Source organism: Perognathus longimembris, chromosome 13, assembly GCF_023159225.1.
Source record: "Perognathus longimembris pacificus isolate PPM17 chromosome 13, ASM2315922v1, whole genome shotgun sequence".
NCBI classification, from domain to species: Eukaryota; Metazoa; Chordata; class Mammalia; order Rodentia; family Heteromyidae; genus Perognathus; species Perognathus longimembris.
The window spans coordinates 58,007,319-58,025,402 of record NC_063173.1 but is presented as its reverse complement, the minus strand read 5'-3'; the positions used below and the strand labels follow the sequence as shown (position 1 = coordinate 58,025,402).

At 55.7% G+C, this 18,084-nt stretch overlaps 3 protein-coding genes across 4 annotated transcripts; 1 reads left to right on the top strand and 2 right to left on the bottom strand.

Annotated features, from left to right (window-relative positions):
- Positions 1-161: 161 nt before the first annotated feature.
- Vps51 (VPS51 subunit of GARP complex) lies at positions 162-9,832 on the bottom strand. Its single transcript, XM_048359650.1, has 10 exons — positions 9,586-9,832; positions 8,767-8,896; positions 4,112-4,258; positions 3,797-4,016; positions 2,939-3,656; positions 2,347-2,562; positions 1,964-2,182; positions 1,143-1,264; positions 963-1,050; positions 162-544 (listed from the first exon to the last, which is right to left on the bottom strand). The coding sequence occupies exons 1-10, from the start codon at positions 9,811-9,813 to the stop codon at positions 284-286; spliced, it is 2,349 nt and encodes a 782-aa protein (XP_048215607.1). The 5' UTR covers positions 9,814-9,832; the 3' UTR covers positions 162-283.
- A 2,575-nt stretch (positions 9,833-12,407) lies between these two features.
- On the top strand, positions 12,408-13,263 carry Tmem262 (transmembrane protein 262). Of its 2 annotated transcripts, none has more exons than XM_048359655.1 (3): positions 12,408-12,581; positions 12,678-12,745; positions 12,992-13,263. In XM_048359655.1, the coding sequence occupies exons 1-3, from the start codon at positions 12,408-12,410 to the stop codon at positions 13,218-13,220; spliced, it is 471 nt and encodes a 156-aa protein (XP_048215612.1). In that variant the 3' UTR covers positions 13,221-13,263. The 2 variants fall into 2 exon arrangements, with proteins under 2 accessions (XP_048215612.1, XP_048215613.1); XM_048359656.1 differs by having other exon boundaries at positions 12,678-12,777; positions 12,992-13,141.
- Zfpl1 (zinc finger protein like 1) lies at positions 13,136-18,011 on the bottom strand. The gene is made up of 8 exons (XM_048359653.1): positions 17,850-18,011; positions 17,440-17,549; positions 17,049-17,160; positions 14,724-14,917; positions 14,541-14,613; positions 14,320-14,466; positions 13,972-14,089; positions 13,136-13,585 (listed from the first exon to the last, which is right to left on the bottom strand). Exons 2-8 carry the CDS (start codon positions 17,539-17,541, stop codon positions 13,399-13,401), a joined length of 933 nt encoding a protein of 310 aa, XP_048215610.1. The 5' UTR covers positions 17,542-17,549; positions 17,850-18,011; the 3' UTR covers positions 13,136-13,398.
- Between the last annotated feature and the right edge of the window lie 73 nt (positions 18,012-18,084).

Here is an 18,084-nt window from a genome sequence, read left to right as displayed (position 1 = left end):
GGACCGCAGCTCCGCCCCGCCCAGGGCTCCGGGCGGGCACGCCCCCTGCCCATCCTGGGCCCAGTGACCCAACCAATCGGCGCCCGGAGGCGGGGCCCGCACGGCGCCTTGGGAGCCTATCGCAAGCTCCGACCCCCACGGCCCCGCCCCTACCAGGGAGAGGGAGGAGAGGAGGCCACACACATTTATTAGGCTGGTCCTGGCAGCCGCGGCGGGGAAGGGCCGCCAGGCCGCGGCCTGGGACCCGGGGAGATGTAGCCACGGAACGGAACGTCGGCTAGGCCTATCCGCGCTCGCAGATGACTTCGACGACACTGGGCTCCATGGGCACTGGGTCGGGACAGCGCAGGGCAGCAGAAGCTACCACTTCATCTAGCAGCAGGTGCACCAGCTCCTCGTCGGCCACGAAGCGCCACAAGTAGAGTTGCAGGAAGTGGCAGTCCACCTGCACCTGCTGCAGCCCGAAGCGCCCAAAGGTGCGCAGTCGTACACACTCCAGCAGGGTCTTCAGGCTGATCTTAATGATGCCCGTCAGCACAGACACCTGGGGGGGGCGGTGGACACAAAGGGATGCATGCAGTAACTACAGGACTTGGGGTGGGAGAAGTATCTAACTCCTGAGAAAAAGGTCATCACCTGACGGGCAGCTGTCAGAGCAGAGGAGGGCAGCACTGACGTGGGAGAGGGGAAAGGGAGAAACCAGACCCCTGAGCTTGGGCTGGGGTACCCACATCTCCTAAATGGACAGGAAGGCAAGGGCAAAGAAGCACTTGGGCAAGCACCCCGGCTGGGACTAGGAGGAGACAGTAACACTCTAGTCCACCTAGAACCAACCCTTGAGATAGAAACTAGGGAGTTAGGATCCCTCTGCCCCCTGTTGGGCACGGACAGGCTCCTGGGGCTTCATGAACTGGTATTTGGCTGCTCCAGTCAACCTTCCTGGGTCACGAGGGAGGTCAGACCTTGTTAAATTCCACAGGGCTGAACACATCAATTCGCTCAGAAAACAGCTTCTGGATATTGCTCAAGAGGTTGGTGTCCATCGGAGCACTGGATGAAGGAGACGAGGAATCAGAGCCCAACTTCACAACCTTCTCTGCTGTCCAGCCCCCTGGGGCTTCCCTGCCGCCGCACCTCCGTACCTGGGTGTGTAGCTGGGTGCATAGCGGCCCTGCTGCCTGGAGCTGCTGTACACGGAGAAGGTCCTCTTGCTGGAGTCGCTGCTTTGAGCCTTGCGGACGCCCTCCTCGTAGAGGAGCCCCACCTGGTGGTACCAAGGAAGCATTGCAAGGCCAGAGCGCTTCAAGGCTCTGTCCAGCCAGGTGTCCTGAGGCCACAGCAGAGGGTGCTGTTACCTACTTGTTACAAGAGTCACGGGGTAGGAAGTGAAGCTAAAGTGGCTTAAGTGGTAGAGTGCCAGCCTTGGGTGGAAAAAGCCAAGAGAGCCTGAGGCCCTGAGTTCAAGCACCAGTGCCAGTCCAAAAGCCAACAATCATAGGGTAATCATGGGTGGAGGTGGCTCACCCCAGCAACCCTAGCGACACGGAAGAGTGGGATCATAGGCTAATCTATAACTATTTACAGAAACCATGTACAAAATCAGGGTAGTGGAGAAAAGCGAAGGCAAGACATAAGTGTGTGTCTCTGAGACACAATCCTGGTTTGTTTTCCCCTATTTGAAAGTTTTAGTAAGGATTTCAGTGTAATAGGGAGAATGCAGAAGGGTGTGTGTGTGTGTGTGTGTCATCTGCTCCTCATGCAGGAAAGGGGAGCACAAGACTCCAGAGCCATTCTTCAGTCGTGCCCAGCCTTGTGGGTGGCCCTGGGCTTCCTCTTCATCATGGGGGCCATGATGCCAGTCCCGGCTGAGGAGGAACGAGGTCAGGAGCACAGGGACCGCCAGGCCCGTGCTGCACCGATCCCTGGAGGGCTGCTCCCCACCCCGGCCAGCCTGGGGCCGTACCTGCACATCGATAGCCGTCGTGTCCTCCACCACGCGCTTCATGACGGCACGCACGTTGCGGGGCTCCAGGGTGCTGAGCCAGTCCCGGGTCTCCACGCTCTTGCGCAGCATCTGCGATATGACCAGGCCCTGCACCTTCACGTAGTGCGTCAGCAGCCGCCGTGCCGTCTCCCGGGCGTCCGCACACAGGGTGCTCACAGGCGTCACTGGGGACTGGTCCTGAACCGGGGAAGCGGGAGACAGCAGGAATGGGTACTGGAGCCAGCCCAAGGGTTACTGCCAATCAGCAGCTGGACGTACCGTGGGCAACCTAGAGGCTGGAGTGGGTTTGAGCCTGGCCATGAGACCACCCAGCCCCCTGTGCGCCCCACGAACCAGTTCACCTGCACCAGAAACTGCTCATCAGTGAGAGTGAGGATGTAGGAGATAGTGGCCGTCTCGTAGTCCAGGCAGAGCCGAGAGAGCAGCAGGAGCAGGGCGGGGGGCGTAGCGCCCCCCTTCTCCCCGGGGCTGTCACAGAAGCTCTGGGCCGTCTGGCACATGGATCGGATGAAGCCCACGATGAGGCCCTCGCGGACTCCCTGGCTGCAGAACTCACCCTGTGAGGAGCAGCCCAGATAAACGGCCCCTCCAGCTTCACCCTGCTTCCATGCTTGGGGGGGAGGGGAAGAGGGCCCCCTCCTGTTCTCAGCCCACCTGCAGAGAACCAATGTTCTCCAGCCCCAGATGGTACCTCCCAAGACCCGAAAGCCCCATCTGGCTGCCTGGATCCTCGTGGCCTGTTCCTAGTTTCCTAATCAAGAGTAAAAGGAGACTAGCCGGAGGCACTGGAGAGCCAACCAGCGGCAGGACTAATCCAAGCTGCCCCGCGGGCGCAGCCCCCCCATACCGGAAGTAGGGCTTGTTGGAGAAGGGCACCCCCCCCACATACCCGGAAGTAGGGCTTGTTGGAGAAGGGCACCCCCCCCCACATACCCGGAAGTAGGGCTTGTTGGAGAAGGACACCTCCTTGGCAGTGAAGAGGTGCACAGCGGCCAGAGAAGACTTGATGTGGCTCAGGATGGAGCTGGCCACACTGGCCAGCAGCTCGGCCAGGCTGGGGCCCTCCTTCCCGGCCAGGCGGGGTGCGGCCAGCGCCTGGCGCACATCCGTCAGGCAGCCCAGGAAGGCCGAACGCAGGCCCTGCAGGTGGTGGCCCAGGCGCTCCCGGGCCACGCGCTCCACGATCTCCGTGGCGGCCTCCGCCAGCCCGGCCGCGGCCAGCAGGGGCCCCGGGGCCTGCAGGCGCCGGTGAAAGCGATCCAGGGCCCGAACCAGCAACGAGTTGTCGCTGCCAGCCTGCTCCTGGGCCAGCCGCTGCTCCACCAGCGCGAAATAGCGGCCGCCCAGCTCGCGCGTGAAGGCGGCCAGCTTCTCGGCCCCCGCGGGCCCCTGCGCGGAGAACAGCTCCTGGTAGGCGGCCGCCACCTGGCAGAGGCCGCCCACGAAGCCGCTGCCGCCGCGGTCGGTGAACTCCAGGACGTCGGGCGCGGGGGGCGAGGGCCCCAGCTCCGCCTCCAGGCCGCGCAGCTCCTCCTCCAGCCGCCCGCGGGCGTGGGCCAGGAACTCCTGGCACAGCTCCTCGGCCGGCTCGCCCAGCGCCAGCAGCAGCTCCACGCACTCGGCCTGCTCGGGGGCCCCGGAGCCGCCCTCCCTGCGGGGCCGGAGGGGGGGGGGGGAGAGGCGGTGAGGGGCGGGGCGGGGCGGGTGAGGGGCGGGGCGGGGGCGGGAGGGCGCCCCGGCCTTCCTCCCTCCCCCACCCCCCCCACCCCCCGGGGCCGGGGAGCCCCGCACCTGAAGCGCTGGCGCAGCTGCTGGGCCAGGCGGGCCGTGATGACCTGGCAGTCGTCCTGGATGGCGCGGAAGGAGGGCAGGTGGCGGTACTGCTGCAGCACGGCGCGCGCGCGGCCCTGGTAGCGCACCGCCTGCCCGTAGGCGCCCAGCTCCACGCACCGGGTGAGCCGCGAGGGCAGCTCGAACAGGAACTGCAGCTTCCGCAGCAGCGCGTGCACCCCTGGGGGGGGGGTAGAGGGAGGAGGCTCAGCCCCGGGCCCCCGGGCGGCCCCGCCACCCCCACCCCACCCCACCCCACCCCCGCGGGGCGCCCACCTGCCAGCTTGGTGATGCGCTCGTGGCGGTCCTGCAGCGTGGCGCTGATGCGCGCGCTGAAGTTGGTGATGACCGCCATGTTGGTGGCCAGCCGGTCCATCTCGTCCTCCATCTTCCGGAAATCGTTCTTCATCTTCCGGATGGTGTCTGGGAGGACGAGGGGGACGGGGCGGGAAGGAGACGGAGGGTTAGGGGTGCACAGGCGGCCATCAGCCTGAGCCCCAGGACAGAGGTGCCCTCACCTCCACCCGCGCCTCGGTGTGCCGGGGTGAGAGGGCGGCACGGCGGGAGGGACAGTCCTCGGGGTCTGCAGGTGGATGGTGGGATGCGCCATAGCCTCAGAGCAGCGGCTGCTTTAGCCACAGGCGCCCGGCTGAAATATTCTATCTTAAAATAGGAACAAAATAGGAACTTCTCGGGGCTGGGAATATGGACTAGTGGTAAAGTGCTCATCTCGCATACATGAAGCCCTGGGTTCGATTCCTCGGCACCACATGTATAGAAGTGGCACTGTGGCTCAAGTGGTAGAGTGCTAGAAGCCAGGGACAGTGCTCAGGCCCTGAGTTTAAGCCCCAGAACTGGCAAAAAAAAGAACTTCTTACTGGGTGCTGGTGGCTCCTGCCTATAAACAGGGCTGCTCAGGAGGCTGAGATTTGAGAATCATGGTTTGGAGCCAGCCATGAGACTCTTATCTCCAATAAACTCAAAAAAGGTGGAAGTTGAGCAGTTGCTCAAGTGGTAGCGCACTAGCTTTGAGCAGAAAAGCTAAGGGAGGCACAGAAAAGGAGAGAGGAAGGATGAACGAACGCAGTCATGCTACTCAGTATATACAAGATGAAAATGACCCATGTGACTTGTGGGCATGGATAGAGGAGAGAAAACTGAAGGGAGGAGTGACGTTGTTGGAAAGAAAGTTCTCATGCTGGGTGCCCCTGGCTCACGCCTGTCATCCTAGCTACTAGGAGGCTGAGATCTGAGGATCGTGGTTTAAAGCCAGCCCAGGCAGAAAGGTCCCTGAGACTCTACTCTCCAATAAAATACTCACAAGTAGAACGGTGGGGCTGGGGATATGGCCTAGTGGCAAGAGCGCTTGCCTCGTATACTTGAAGCCCTGGGTTCAATTCCCCAGCACCACATATACAGAAAATGGCCAGAAGTGGCGCTGTGGCTCAAGTGGTAGAGCACTAGCCTTGAGCAAAAAGAAGCCAGGGACAGTGCTCAGGCCCTGAGTCCAAGGCCCAGGACTGGCCAAAAAAAAAAAAAAAAGAAGTAGAATGGTGGCTCAAGTGGTAGAGCACTAACCTTGAGTGAAACAAACTCAGGGGCTGGGAGTATGGCCTAGTGGCAAGAGTGCTCGCCTCGTATGCATGAAGCCCTGGGTTCGATTCCTCAGCACCACATATAGAGAAAAGGTCAGAAGTGATGCTGTGGCTAAAGTGGTAGAGTGCTAGCCTTGAGCAAAACAAAGAAGCCAGGGACAGTGCTCAGGCCCTGAGTCCAAGCCCCAGGACTGGCCCCCCCTAAAAAAAGAATAGCCTGTGACAGTTTATTGCTAATTTACCTGAAGAAAGCTGGAGTCATGGGGCTGGGAATATGGCCTAATGGCAAGAAAGTTTGCCTCATATACATGAAGCCCTGGGTTCAATTCCCCAGCACCACATATATAGAAAATGGCCAGAGGTGGCGCTGTGGCACAAGTGGCAGAGTGCTGGCCTTGAGCAAAAAGAAGCCAGGGACAGTGCGCAGGCCCTGAGTCTCAGGCCAAGGAATGGTGAAAAAAAAAGAAAGAAAGCCGGAGTCATATCGTCCAAGTGGTAGAGGGCTAACAGTTAGGAAAAAAGCCAAGCAAGAGCATGAAGCCAAGTTCAAGCCCTCGTACTGGCACAAAAGAGAAACAAAATACAAACCATCTATTTTAATTGCTTTCAATGTTTTACAGTTTAGTATAAAAGTGTTTCCCTTCTTATTAAATATGTTTCCAAGTATAGTAATATATACCCCTTACTCAAGGGGCAGAGGTTCTGAGATCCTCAGTAAGACAGCTGAAGAACTTAAAAGAAAAGTCAACTATATATACATACAGATAAAACTTTTATATTAGGATGGTGTCATTCACCCAAGCCTAGGGCTTTGTACATGCTAGGCAAATGCTCTACCACTCAGCGATAGGCCAGCGTATGTCCCATATATATGGATACCTATCGGTTGTCATTATTGTCTGATAACAAGTTTTTTGTTTTGTTTTTTTAACAAGGCAGTTGTTACTGAGCATACCACTTTGGGCTGACAATATACTTTCGGTTACTAAATAACATCATCTCACTGCCTTCTTTTTTATTTTTTTTTCCCAGTCCTGGGTCTTGAACACAGGGCCTGGGCACTGTCCCTGAGCTTCTTTTGCTCAAGGCTAGCACTCTACCACTTGAGCCACAGCGCCACTTCTGGCTTTTTCTGTGTATGTGGTACTGAGGAATCGAACCCAGGGCTTCATGCATGCTAGGCAAACCCTCTGCCATGAAGCCACATTCCCAGCCCCTATACAGACTGTTCTGAGACTTGATTCTCCCAATCTCATCTCCCACGTAGCTAGGATGGAAGATTTGCAACACTATGCATGTGTGCACACCTGTGTGTATATGTGTGTGCACACACACATGAGCTAGTCCTGAAGCTTGAACTGGCAACAGAGGGACCTTTGGGACCTTGGCTGCTTCCATCTCTTAGAGCACACCACCTATGAGTCCTTCCTTCATCTAGTCCTCATAGCCCTTACCCGACTATGCTTACCAAATCCTGCCCTTCAACTGCCTGATTTCCTGTTGCACTTGAAATACCAGATGTGGGCTGGGAATGTGGTTGCCTAATATGCATGAAGCCCTGGGTTCGATTCCTCAGCACCACATAAAGAGAAAAGCCTGGAAGTGGTGCAGTGGCTGAAGTGTGAGAGTGCTAGTCTTGAGCAAAAGAAGCTCAGGGACAGTGCTCAGGCCCTGAGTTCAAGGCCCAGGACTGGCAAAAATAAATAAATACCAGATGTGTTCTTTCTTCCGAGTCTTTCCCTGTCCTGCTCCACTTCTTCCTTCCCACCAGAGTAGCCATCCTGAACTCATCTTTGCTAAAGGTGCCCTCACAACATCATTACTCTTTTATTCTGTTTTCCTTGTAGCACTGGCTGCTACCTTTTATTTTTTTGTTGGTTATGGGGCCTGAACTCAGAGCCTGGACGCTGTCTGCAGCCTGTTTGTGCTCAAAGCTGGCACCCTACCACTTGAGCCACAGCACCACTTCGGTTTTTTGGAGATAAAGAGTCTCATGGGGACTTTTGTGCCCAGGGTGACTTTGAACCGCAGATGTCAGGGGCCTGAGTAGCCAGGATTACAGACATGAGCCACCCACTGGTACTCAGTGAATTGTTTGGGTTTTTGGTTTGTTTTGGTTTTTTTGCCAGGCCTGGGGCTTGAACTCAACTCAGGGCCTGGGTGCTGTCCTCGAGCCTCTTAATGCTCAAGGCGAGTGCTCTACCACTGGAGTCACAGTGTTACTTCCAGCTTTTTCTGAGTAGTTTTTATTAGAGATAAGAGTCTCATGGACTTCACTGCCCAGGCTGGCTATCTCAGCACCCTGAGTAGCTAGAATTACAGGATTGAACACTGATACCCTGCCTTATTTTGTAACCCTTAGTGTAACAATATTTCTCTCTTTGCTTAATTGGGGACAGGAGGAGGAAAGAGTAAAGAAGAAGAAAGGGAGTGATAAGGCCACTCTCAAGTTAGATCTGGACCAGAGGTCAAAGTCAGCACTAATAGAAAAAAAAAAAAGACTAAATCTTATTGTGAGGCAGGCACTGGTGGCTCACGCTGTAATCTTAACTACTCAGGATGCTGAGATCTGAGGATCTCAGTATGAGACTCTTAGTTCCAATTAACTATCAAAATGCCAGAAGGAGAGGTGTAGCTCAAGTGATAGAGGGCCAGCTTTGAGCAAAAGAGCCAAGCAAGAAGAGCTCAAGGTCTGGAGTTCAATCTCAGTATTGGCAAGAAAAAACAACAACAGGCCAGTAGTGGAGGTGTAGTTCAAGTGGTAGAGCCTGAGTTCAAACACACGTGCGCGCGCACGTGCACGCACACACACACAAATGAATAACATAAAAATAAAAACATCCTATTGTGGCTTCTTTGGTGTCAGAGATTCTTTTAGGTACAAATTTAATTTTATACTTTATCACCTTTGGTCTTTAAAACAATGCTCTAGGAGGAGTTATTTACTTTCCCCATCATGGTCTGATAGGTAGAATTGTCTGGAATGCCTTAGGGAGACAGAGGTGATAAATGGTTGAATGTGGGCTGGGGATATGGCCTAGTGGCAAGAGTGCTTGCCTCCTATACATGAAGCCCTGGTTTCGATTCCTCAGCACCACATATACAGAAAAGGCCAGAAGTAGCACTGTGGCTCAAGTGGCAGAGTGCTAGCCTTGAGCAAAAAGAATCCACGGCCAGAGCTCAAGCCCTGAGTCCAAGCCCCAGGACTGGCAAAAAAAAAAGGTTGAATGTGAAGGCAGGTCTGGAATGTGTATCTTTTCTCTCTAAATTTCTGTTGTCACAAGGCGCGGAGGAATGGGGCATGTAAAACTATGGGTGCATCTCAGTGGGGATCACCTGTGGCTGAGATGAACTTGTTGTAGTTTTCATAGACCAGGGTCTGCATGTCGCTGTCTAGAGCCCGGATCTGTCGCACCATGTCCGTCTCGCTGTCCATCAGCTGGGCCAGGGGGCATTCTCTCCTCAGCTACAGTACAGTGGTTAATGTTCAGTGTTAGGGCTCACTCAAGCCCCGCCCCTCCGTCCCCCCCAGCTTGACCCTGAGAGGTCTTCACTGTAATTAAACGCGGATCCCACTCCTCTCCTGTCACAAATCTCAAATGCGGAGGCAATCAGTGGCATTCTGGGGGTGGGGTGGGGGGGGGTTACTAGGTTTGAACCTATTTTCAAAAGTCAGCCTTGGGGGGCTGGGGATATAGCCTAGTGGCAAGAGTGCCTGCCTCGGATACACGAGGCCCTAGGTTCGATTCCCCAGCACCACATATACAGAAAACGGCCAGAAGCGGTGCTGTGGCTCAAGTGGCAGAGTGCTAGCCTTGAGCGGGAAGAAGCCAGGGACAGTGCTCAGGCCCTGAGTCCAAGGCCCAGGACTGGCCAAAAAAAAAAAAAAAAAAAAGTCAGCCTTGGAGGACCTTAAGGCTCAGCCTCCACCGGCGCCGGGGTCACGCCCTCCCCACGAGGGCCTATCAGAACCTCAGGCCAGCCAAAGCCTGCCCGTGCCCCCTAACACTCCAGGTCTACCCCTACTTCCTGGCCAAGGGTCATCTCGTTTGGGGGCCCCTGATTCTCTCACCCCAGGGGGGAAAAAGCTGGAGGCATAACCTGAGGTTGAGATTTATCGGGGGGCCGGGAGCCCCCTCTCATCTCTGAACACACCTTGTCCAAGTACACTTCCGGGTCGAAGTGCGCCCCATTGAGATCAGTCGGGTCCAGGGGGTCCGACCCCGCCGGGCGCCCCGCCGCCTCCCCCTCGGAGAGGCCGTAGTAAAGCTTCAGCATCCCGTGCGCCTTCCTCCGACGCTCCGGAGCCTCCGCCTCGGGCCCTTCCGGGGGTTCCCCAAGCCCGGAGCCCAGGCCGGGCCCGGGGGCCGCCGCCGCCGCCATCGCCCCATCCGCAGCCCACGGGCGTGAGGCTGAGGAGGAGGAGGAGGAGGGAAGGACGCACTTCCGGGAGCCAGCAAGGTGTGGGACCGAGTCGGTCCTTCCGGCGAAGCGTTCCCCCCCGCAACTCCGGGTCCACGAGACCAGAGTTCCGCCGCGCCCGCGCTCCCTGTGTGGCCGCCCTGCGCGCCGGGGCTCCGCGGAGCTGCCCGGGATTCCAGCCCCCCCACCCCCTGCAGGCCGCAGGGAAGAGCCCCGCCGAGTGTGTGCTCAGACCGATTGCACAGCACTGACGTTGGTCGCTTTCCCGGGGAGGGGGGAGGGCAGGTGTGCAGGCCGCCACTCGCGGGGCTTCTTCCACGCCCAGCCCTCGGGCTTGCATCAGGATTGCCTGCCGAGCTACCTGTGATGCGGGGGCGGGGGGGGGGGGGGAGGCTCCCCTAGACCATCCTTGTTTTTGTTTAGTTTTGGGGACAGAGTGCCTACCTGGATGATCTACTCATTTTTTTAAGGGTTCCCGCCGTTACTGGGGTGACAGGCGGGCATGACTGCATCTAGTCCCGTCCCCCCCACACACTTGAAATGCATTCTCACGGACTTTTATGTCTGGATGTGTCACTGGATTCAGCTGAAGGGTTCAGAGTTTCTCTCTAGGGCTGGGGATATGGCCTAGTGGTAGAGTGCTTGCCTTGTATACATGAAGCCCTGGGTTCGATTCCTCAGTGCCACATATATTGAAAAAGGCCGGAAGTGGCACTGTGGCTCAAGTGGTAGAGTGCTAGCCTTGAGCAAAAAGAAGCCAGGGACAGTGCTCAGGCCCTGAGTTCAAGTCCCAGGACTGGCAAAAAAAAAATTAGGCATGGATACATCCATCTGGGCTTATGAGTCACATTGGTGAAGGGGCCACCTCTGTAAAGTAAAGGGTACAGGAGGAAGACCTATTTTTTCCCCACTCTGCTGGTGGAGTCTTTCTTACAATTACATTCATATATTACTTGAATCATATGTGGAATGACACTGAGTTGGGAAAGTTCATCTGTATTTAAATGAGAATTCAGGTGCGTACCCTTGCTGGGACCATGGCTAAAAACTGGGACATCATTCCTTTAGAGTGAATGGATTCATTACTTTAACAAAATACCTAAAGCAGGTGACTTTATTTTGGATGCCGAAGTCCAAACAGCATGGCACAGGCTTTGACAAGGACTCCTCCATGACATCACACCACGTGTCTACCTCTAATCTATGTGTTCTAATAAAGCTACCAAGATTAAACCATAGGGTTGTTTCCCTTGTGTTCTAATCCGGTGACTTCTAAACACCACAGCCCAATGAATGTGAGACTTTGGGATTACACTCTTGCATAGGTCAGGGGACAAGCTATGTATTCAAATCACAGTGAGCTGGGACTGTAGCATAGCTTCCTAGATGTTACAAACTGTCACCAGCCCCTTGTCCTGCTGCAGGCCGGACCAAAGCAATGATGACGACCAGACCTTGAAATTGGTTTCCGGATACCAGGGGACCTGCTGCCTCACTGCAGTAACAGATCCAGAGGGTCCCATGAACAGGGCTTTTATTCATTATCAAACAGGAGACTACGTGGTGCAGAAAACAAGGTAGCCATCTTTAAGAGAGAAGGGCACCACGGTGGGGCGAACAATCCTAGGATTAGTGACTTCCTGAAAACAGGATGTGAAGATGAGCAGTACACAGCCAATTTGAATAGGCCACCTACAACCTCCAAGGTTAAGTGAAGATCTGGATTATCAGGAGGGGGGAAACTGGCCACTGTAATGCTAAGCACAATAGGTCTGGTCAGGGCCGCCCTCAGCATTCAGAGGGACGGCTGTGCATGTAGGGGTTCCACACCTAACACTTAGGTTAGCATGGGGGGCAGCTGAGAAACTGCAGTGACTGATGGCAGAGTGGGGCAGTGGGGTGTCACGGCGGCCTCGCCCCTCCTGCTTCCTTCCCAGGAGCTTGTGTGTGTGAAGGCAGGGGGAGGGAAAAGGCGGCCAGCACTGGTCCTAAGGAACACGTGGGGAGAGGATGGAAAGGCCATACCTAGGGAAGGGAGCGGGGAGGGGCCGGTGGAGGATAGTGTGGAGAATGTATTGTCCCTTCTTTCCCCTTAGTTCTACCCCAACAGGGAGGGATAATGTAGGATCTGGTACAAGTCTCTCACCCAAGCATGCCTGTGCTTTCCACTTGGGTCCTTATCTATTACCTGCCTATCACCTGATGTAGCCCTGGACCAGGTCACCCCTCAACATCTCTAAGTTCATCCGTCATCTGTGCTAGGAGCCCACGCTTCCTGTGCAGGGCCATTGGGACCCCGCCCAATGCAGAGGGGTGAGAGCACTCTCCAACACCACAAGTCCCCACTCCTAGCCACCCACCGTGCACTCTGGTTGTTTGCTGGAATCAGACTGTGTTCTAGAATCTTGGCTCCTCCAATGTTCTCCTGGTTCTAGAATCCCACTGCTGCTCCAGACCAGAAGTGCAGGGTTTCGCTGGGCCTTTCCTGGCAAGTGCCTGCTTCCAGTTCTCAGCCTGACTTGGGTCCGCACTGCGAGCGGCACGCGCAGGCCGCGATGCGGTGGCGGGACCGCATTGCTGTGTTCTACTTCCCCCAGGGACTGATGCTCACTATGGCTTCGTTAATGCTCTTCTGTGTACACTTGTGCATCTTCGTCAGTGACATGCACAACTTCTACTTCACCCACCACTATGACCGCATGAGCTTCCAGTACACGGTCGTCCTGATAGTAGGCCGGGTGGCAGGCGAGGGGCTGGTGGGGTGAGGGGCGCATGGCGACTGGCTCGTTGTGTCAGGGGGCCGCTCTCCCTTGGTGCACCTCCAGTTCTTCCAGGTGATGGGCATCTGCTGGGCCGGCATGGGGAGCCTCTACGCAGAGATGACCGAAAACAATTTCCTACGAGGCTTTTCCATGATCATCCTGAGTGAGTGGGGAAGGGGGCACAAATGGGAGGGACAGGTCTGGAGCCCCCAGAAGTGGCTAGGAGATGGGAGTGTTGGGATACATTGTTTTTTCTGTGTATGCGGTGCTGAGGAACTGGACCCAGGGCTTCATGCATGCTAGGCAAGCACTCTACCACTAGGCCACATTCCCAGGCCAGGAGTGTTGGGATATTATGGGTTCTCTCCTCTACTTAGTGCTCAATGGACTCATGTTCTTCAGCCGTCTGTCTCTGGAGTTTCTGTCCATCCAGTACCGGGAGGAGAACCACTGAGGCCCGGGGACAAGGCTGAGAAGGGAGAAGAAAAAGGCTGCTTTGGGTGGCTTTTTAATTTTTTTTTAATAAAGTCTGTTTTTATTTGCACCTGCTGGTCCTTCAAGGGGTGGGTGGGAGTGAGGCCGGAGACTCAGGGGGAGGCAGGTTAAGACAAAAGCTTGACCTATGGGACTCCAAGCCCAGCCGCACACACGCTGGTAGACTTGGTCTGGGCCTGGGATCTTAGTGTCTCAGGCTTGAGGGAGTTGAGCAAAGAAGAGCCCCAGGCCTTCCGGCCTTCCCTCCTCAGGACCCCAGGTCCTCGGCTGGCCCAACCACAGCAAGAGCTCAGGAGGGTCCCACACGGATGTGAGGGTTCATGAGCGGGTCCAGATTGGGATCACTGTCAGCTGCAGCCCGACCCAGGCGGGACATGAGGGCTAGGAGGGCCAGGAAGCCCAGAAGTCCAAGCAGTAGAAGCAGCCCGGCCCGCTGAAGCAGGGTCAGGGGTCGCTTCCGGGATCCAGCCCGGCTCCTAGGAGGAAGGAGGAGAAAGCGAGGTCAGGCCCACAACCCTGGCCGCCCCTGTGACACACAGAGAAACCCCGCTGACCACCCTTGGGCTTTGTGCCATAGGCATGATCCATCATTCGGGGTACAGTACAGCTCAAACCAGGCACATGACTGTGAAATCTGCGATGTGAGAGGCACCAGGGACAGTAATAAAGATCAGAAGGTGTCAGAGCAAGGAAGTGCGTCAAAGAGCCTAAGCAAATCTCCCATAGCAGGCGAAGACACAGCCCAGCGAGGCCTAGGACACGGTGAGTGCCCAGGACAAGCCCCACTGGCACCCAACCATCCAGTGCCTGGCCTCAGGCCTCTCCTCCTCCTGGCACCCCACCTCGCCTGACACCTCTGTACCTCAGCAGCTGTGCCAGCCAGCCCAGGGCAGGCCGGCGGCGGTACTTGTCATCGTCACAATCCCCATGGAGGCCCGACGCTCGGTGGTCATCCCGTGTGTCATAGACCTTTCTCGGGGCTGCAGGAGGGGAGACACCAGCATCAACAGGCTCAGGGCCCACACACCTGTGAAGCGGGGGGTCTCCCACATTTCCCAGCCTGAGAGAACCTCTTGGAATTGTGGGGAGGTAATGACCATGCGTGGAGTGAGGAAGAGCCACTTGAAGTAGGGCTCTGGGGCCTTGACCTCCATGCAAAGCGCCCACCCGCGTCCTCTTCTTCTCTGGCCCAAACAGGGCACTGGCTCACCATGAGTCAAGGGCTCCGGACTGTCCATGTGGATGACTGTGTGCTGTTCAAGGCGGCTGGGAGACGGAGGGGGCCGAGGAGCCTGGCTGTAGAAGGCTGGGGCAGCGGAAGTGCTGTCTAGCTCCTCCTGTCTGGGGGGACTGGAGGCTGAGGGCAGAGAGAGGGCGGTCAAAGAAGCAGGGAAGCAAGAGCCCAGAAGGCAGGTGGAGATCCCCACTTACCATTAAAGCTGGGCCAGTCAGAGAAGTCCGAGGAATTGAGGGGTTCAGGCTCTGGGCTTGCCACCTCATCAATCTGGAAGAAAGATTCTGGGTCACGAGCCCACTCAGTGTGGCCCCTACCCATCCATCAGGCTCAGGCAAGGCCGGGGGCAACAGACATCAGACAGACGGAAGGACTCTCACCAGAGGGAGGCCCAGTCCTGCCCGGGCCCAGTTGACCGTGGCCAGCTTCTCTCTCAGTGCAGAGGCCACAGGACCAGCCACGTTGGCTGGGGGGAAGATGGGGCCATTGCAGGTGGGGCACTGGTAGCCAGCAGGCGCTGTGTTTCGGGGTAGCTGGGCAGCACGTTCGTTGAGGCAGGCCCAGTGGAAGAGATCTTAGAACCCATGGAACAAGGGAAGAGAGACATGAGGAAGAGTCTCTTCAGGCCCCTCGCCCTACAGAGGCCCTAACCCATGTCAGCAATGAAAGGATACACACACAAACCCAGGGCTTCTCTTTCCTCTCCCAGTCCAGGTCCCTTTGATCAGTGTTCCCTGAGGCTTAGGTCTTTTTGTGTGTATGGCAGTACTCAGGATCTTGCACTGTCTAGTCAACTGCCCAACCACTTGAGCCACACCCCCGTCTCTTTGCTTTTTCTCAGGTAGGGTCTCAAGCTTTTGCCTGGGCCAAAGTAGGTGCAACGAAGCTGACCATTCTGCAAGCAGTGGGTAGGAGGAACATGCCACTTTCCCTTTCAGAGTCCTGTCTAGGCCTGCACTCATCCCAAACTTTGGACTAATGGCTATTTAGTAATCCTTTCATTAAAGGTTCTTAAACACACACATACAGGTCCATACCCATATCCATAGGCCCAAATGTTTATGTGCTTATTATAATCACATAATCAAACACAAGTGGCATTCCCTAGATCTCCGCTACATCCATAAACTTTTGTATGCACATCTGTATATCTACATTTGTGAACACGCAAGCCCTGTTACCTATGTGTTCTCTTTGCATATCCACAACGCATCTGCATTCAGGTGTTCACGCATACACTCGCCCATCCCTTCCCCCGCAAGTACTAACGAACACATAGGACACAACACACATTAAATTAAATCCACGACACTATACATGTATTCTCCAATTGAGAAAGCATTCATGCAGGTGCCTCTGTTGTAACACCTACTTAAAAAAAAAAAAAGCTGGACATTGGTGGGTCACACCTATAGTCTGAGATGCTCAGGAGGCTGGGACCCGAGGATCACAGTTCAACGCTGACCCAGGGACAGGAGTGGGGATGTGGCTTAGTGGTAGGGTGCTTGCCTAGCATGCACGAAGGCCTGGGTTCAATTCCTCAACAACGCGTAAGCAGAAAAAGAAGCCAGAAGGGGCGCTGTGGCTCAAGTGGCAGAGTGCTAGCCCTGAGCAAAAAGAAGCCAGGGACAGTGCTCAAGCCCTGAGTTCAAGCCCCAGAACTGTCAACAACAACAACAACAAAAAGCTGGTCAGGAAGGCTCTTATCTCCAATTAATCACAGAAGCAGCCAGAAATGGCACTGTGGCTCAAGTGGTAGAGTGCTAGCCTTGAGCAAAATGAGTCCAGGCCCAGAGTTCAAGCCACAGTACAGGAAAAAAAAAAAAAAAAGCTGAAGCCAGGCACTAGTGGCTCATGTCTGTAATTCTAACTGCTCAGGAGGCTGAGATCTGGAAGATCTTGGTTCAATTCTATATTTCCAAAATAATCAGCTAAAAATCAGGGGTGGATGCATGGCTCAAGTAGTAAAGTAACAGCCCAGCAAGTGTAAGACCTGAGATCAAACCCCACAACTGAAATGAAGCTAAGGCTCTTCTACTAGCCTCAGGTCAAGGTGACTGCATATTCCCTTCATCTAACTTTTTGTGTGTGTGCTGATTCTGGGGCTTGAACTCAGGGCCAGGGTACTGTCCCTGAGCTTTTTTGCGCAAGGCTAGCACCCTACCACTTGAGGAACAGCTTTACTTCTAGCCTTTTTGGTGTAGAGTTGGAGATGAGACTCTCATGGACATTCCTGCACAAACTGGCTTCAAACTGTGATCCTCAGACCTCAACCTCCTGAGTAGCTAGGATTATAGGTGTGAGCCACTGGTGCCCAGCCCTTTAGCACACTTTCACATGGGAAATTCCTGTTTAGTCTTGGACTCAGCAACAGGCCCTGAATATCTGGAAGGTCCTAGGGCATGGATACTTCATACAGCCAGTCCACAGCTACAACCATTTCCACAAGCCTGACTGGCTCTTGCTCAACTCTCTGAAACTAGAAGGGGAAGATGTAGTAGTATTAATTTTTAGGAAAGCTGCTGAGGAAAAGGAAAATGAGTTGCCTAAGTTTCTATAGCAGGGAAGTGAGCAGCAGGAATATAATCGGGGGAATCTGGTCTTCAGGCTTGAAGGTTTGTCCTGCCACTTGAGGGGGCCTGAAAACCAGGCACCAAGCTGTTCCCTGGGACTATCCGGATTTCTGCAGGGTAGCTGGGTCTCACCGTAGCAGATGAGGCGAGTTGTCTCCCGACTGGCCAGTGGTGTGTTGCATAAGTGGCAATTAGGGTTGTAGTCACTATCTTGGAGCCACTGCAAGTAGGACTGGATGATGCACTGGAGTGGGAGAGAAATGTCACAACTGGAGCCCCAGCTCCTTCCTGTTCTACCACTACCTCCTATATCACAAAACACACATCCTTTGATATATTAAGCACCTACTGCGTTCTAAGGTTGTCTTAGGAGCTGGGAATGTAAACAGTGTGCAAAATCAACCAAGTCCTTGCCCTTGTGGGGCTTATGTTGAAGTGCACAGCACCCCTCATGGACTTGGGAGGAAGCCAACATTGCCGGCCCACCCAAAGCCCTGCTCCGTCGTTGTCCTAAATGTCCCACCTTGGCGTGGTTGGCTACCAGGCAGTGCTCGCAGACGTTGACTCGATGTTCGAAGCAGAACAGGTTGGTCACCTTTCTCTTGGGGCACTTGCAAAGTCCCATGACCGACCCTGGGGAATGAATGGGCTTGAGTTGGTAGGAAGCCAGGTTCTGGCGGCTGCCACTTCATTCTCACCCACCCGGTTCCTTTCCACTCCCAACTTCCCAAGACGACGCCTCATTCGCCCCAAGGCCAAATTCTAGACCACTGCCCCGACCGACGCCCCCTGCGTAAATCCCGCCTTCCTTCCAGCGTCCAGCCTCGGGCCCGGCCCCTTCCTCAGCATCCCCCCCACCCCCCACCGGCCCCGCCCCTCGGGTCCCGTCTGAGCCCCACCCCCTCGAGCCCCGCCCCACACTCTCCATCTTACTGATCTGCCGCAGCACTGGTCCCGACGGGCGCGAGCGGCGGTTCGAGGGGCGGACGGCCAGGGACGGCGCTCAGCCGCAGCTCGGACTCTGCCTCCCACAGCTCGGGCCCCTCGGATAATCTCCGCTGCCACGTCTCTTCCGGGTGCGGCGCGCGGAGATGACGCCACCGGGCCACGTGACCACGCCCCCGCCGACGCTGGACGTGGCGTGGGTAAATAAAGAGAGAGAGCCGGA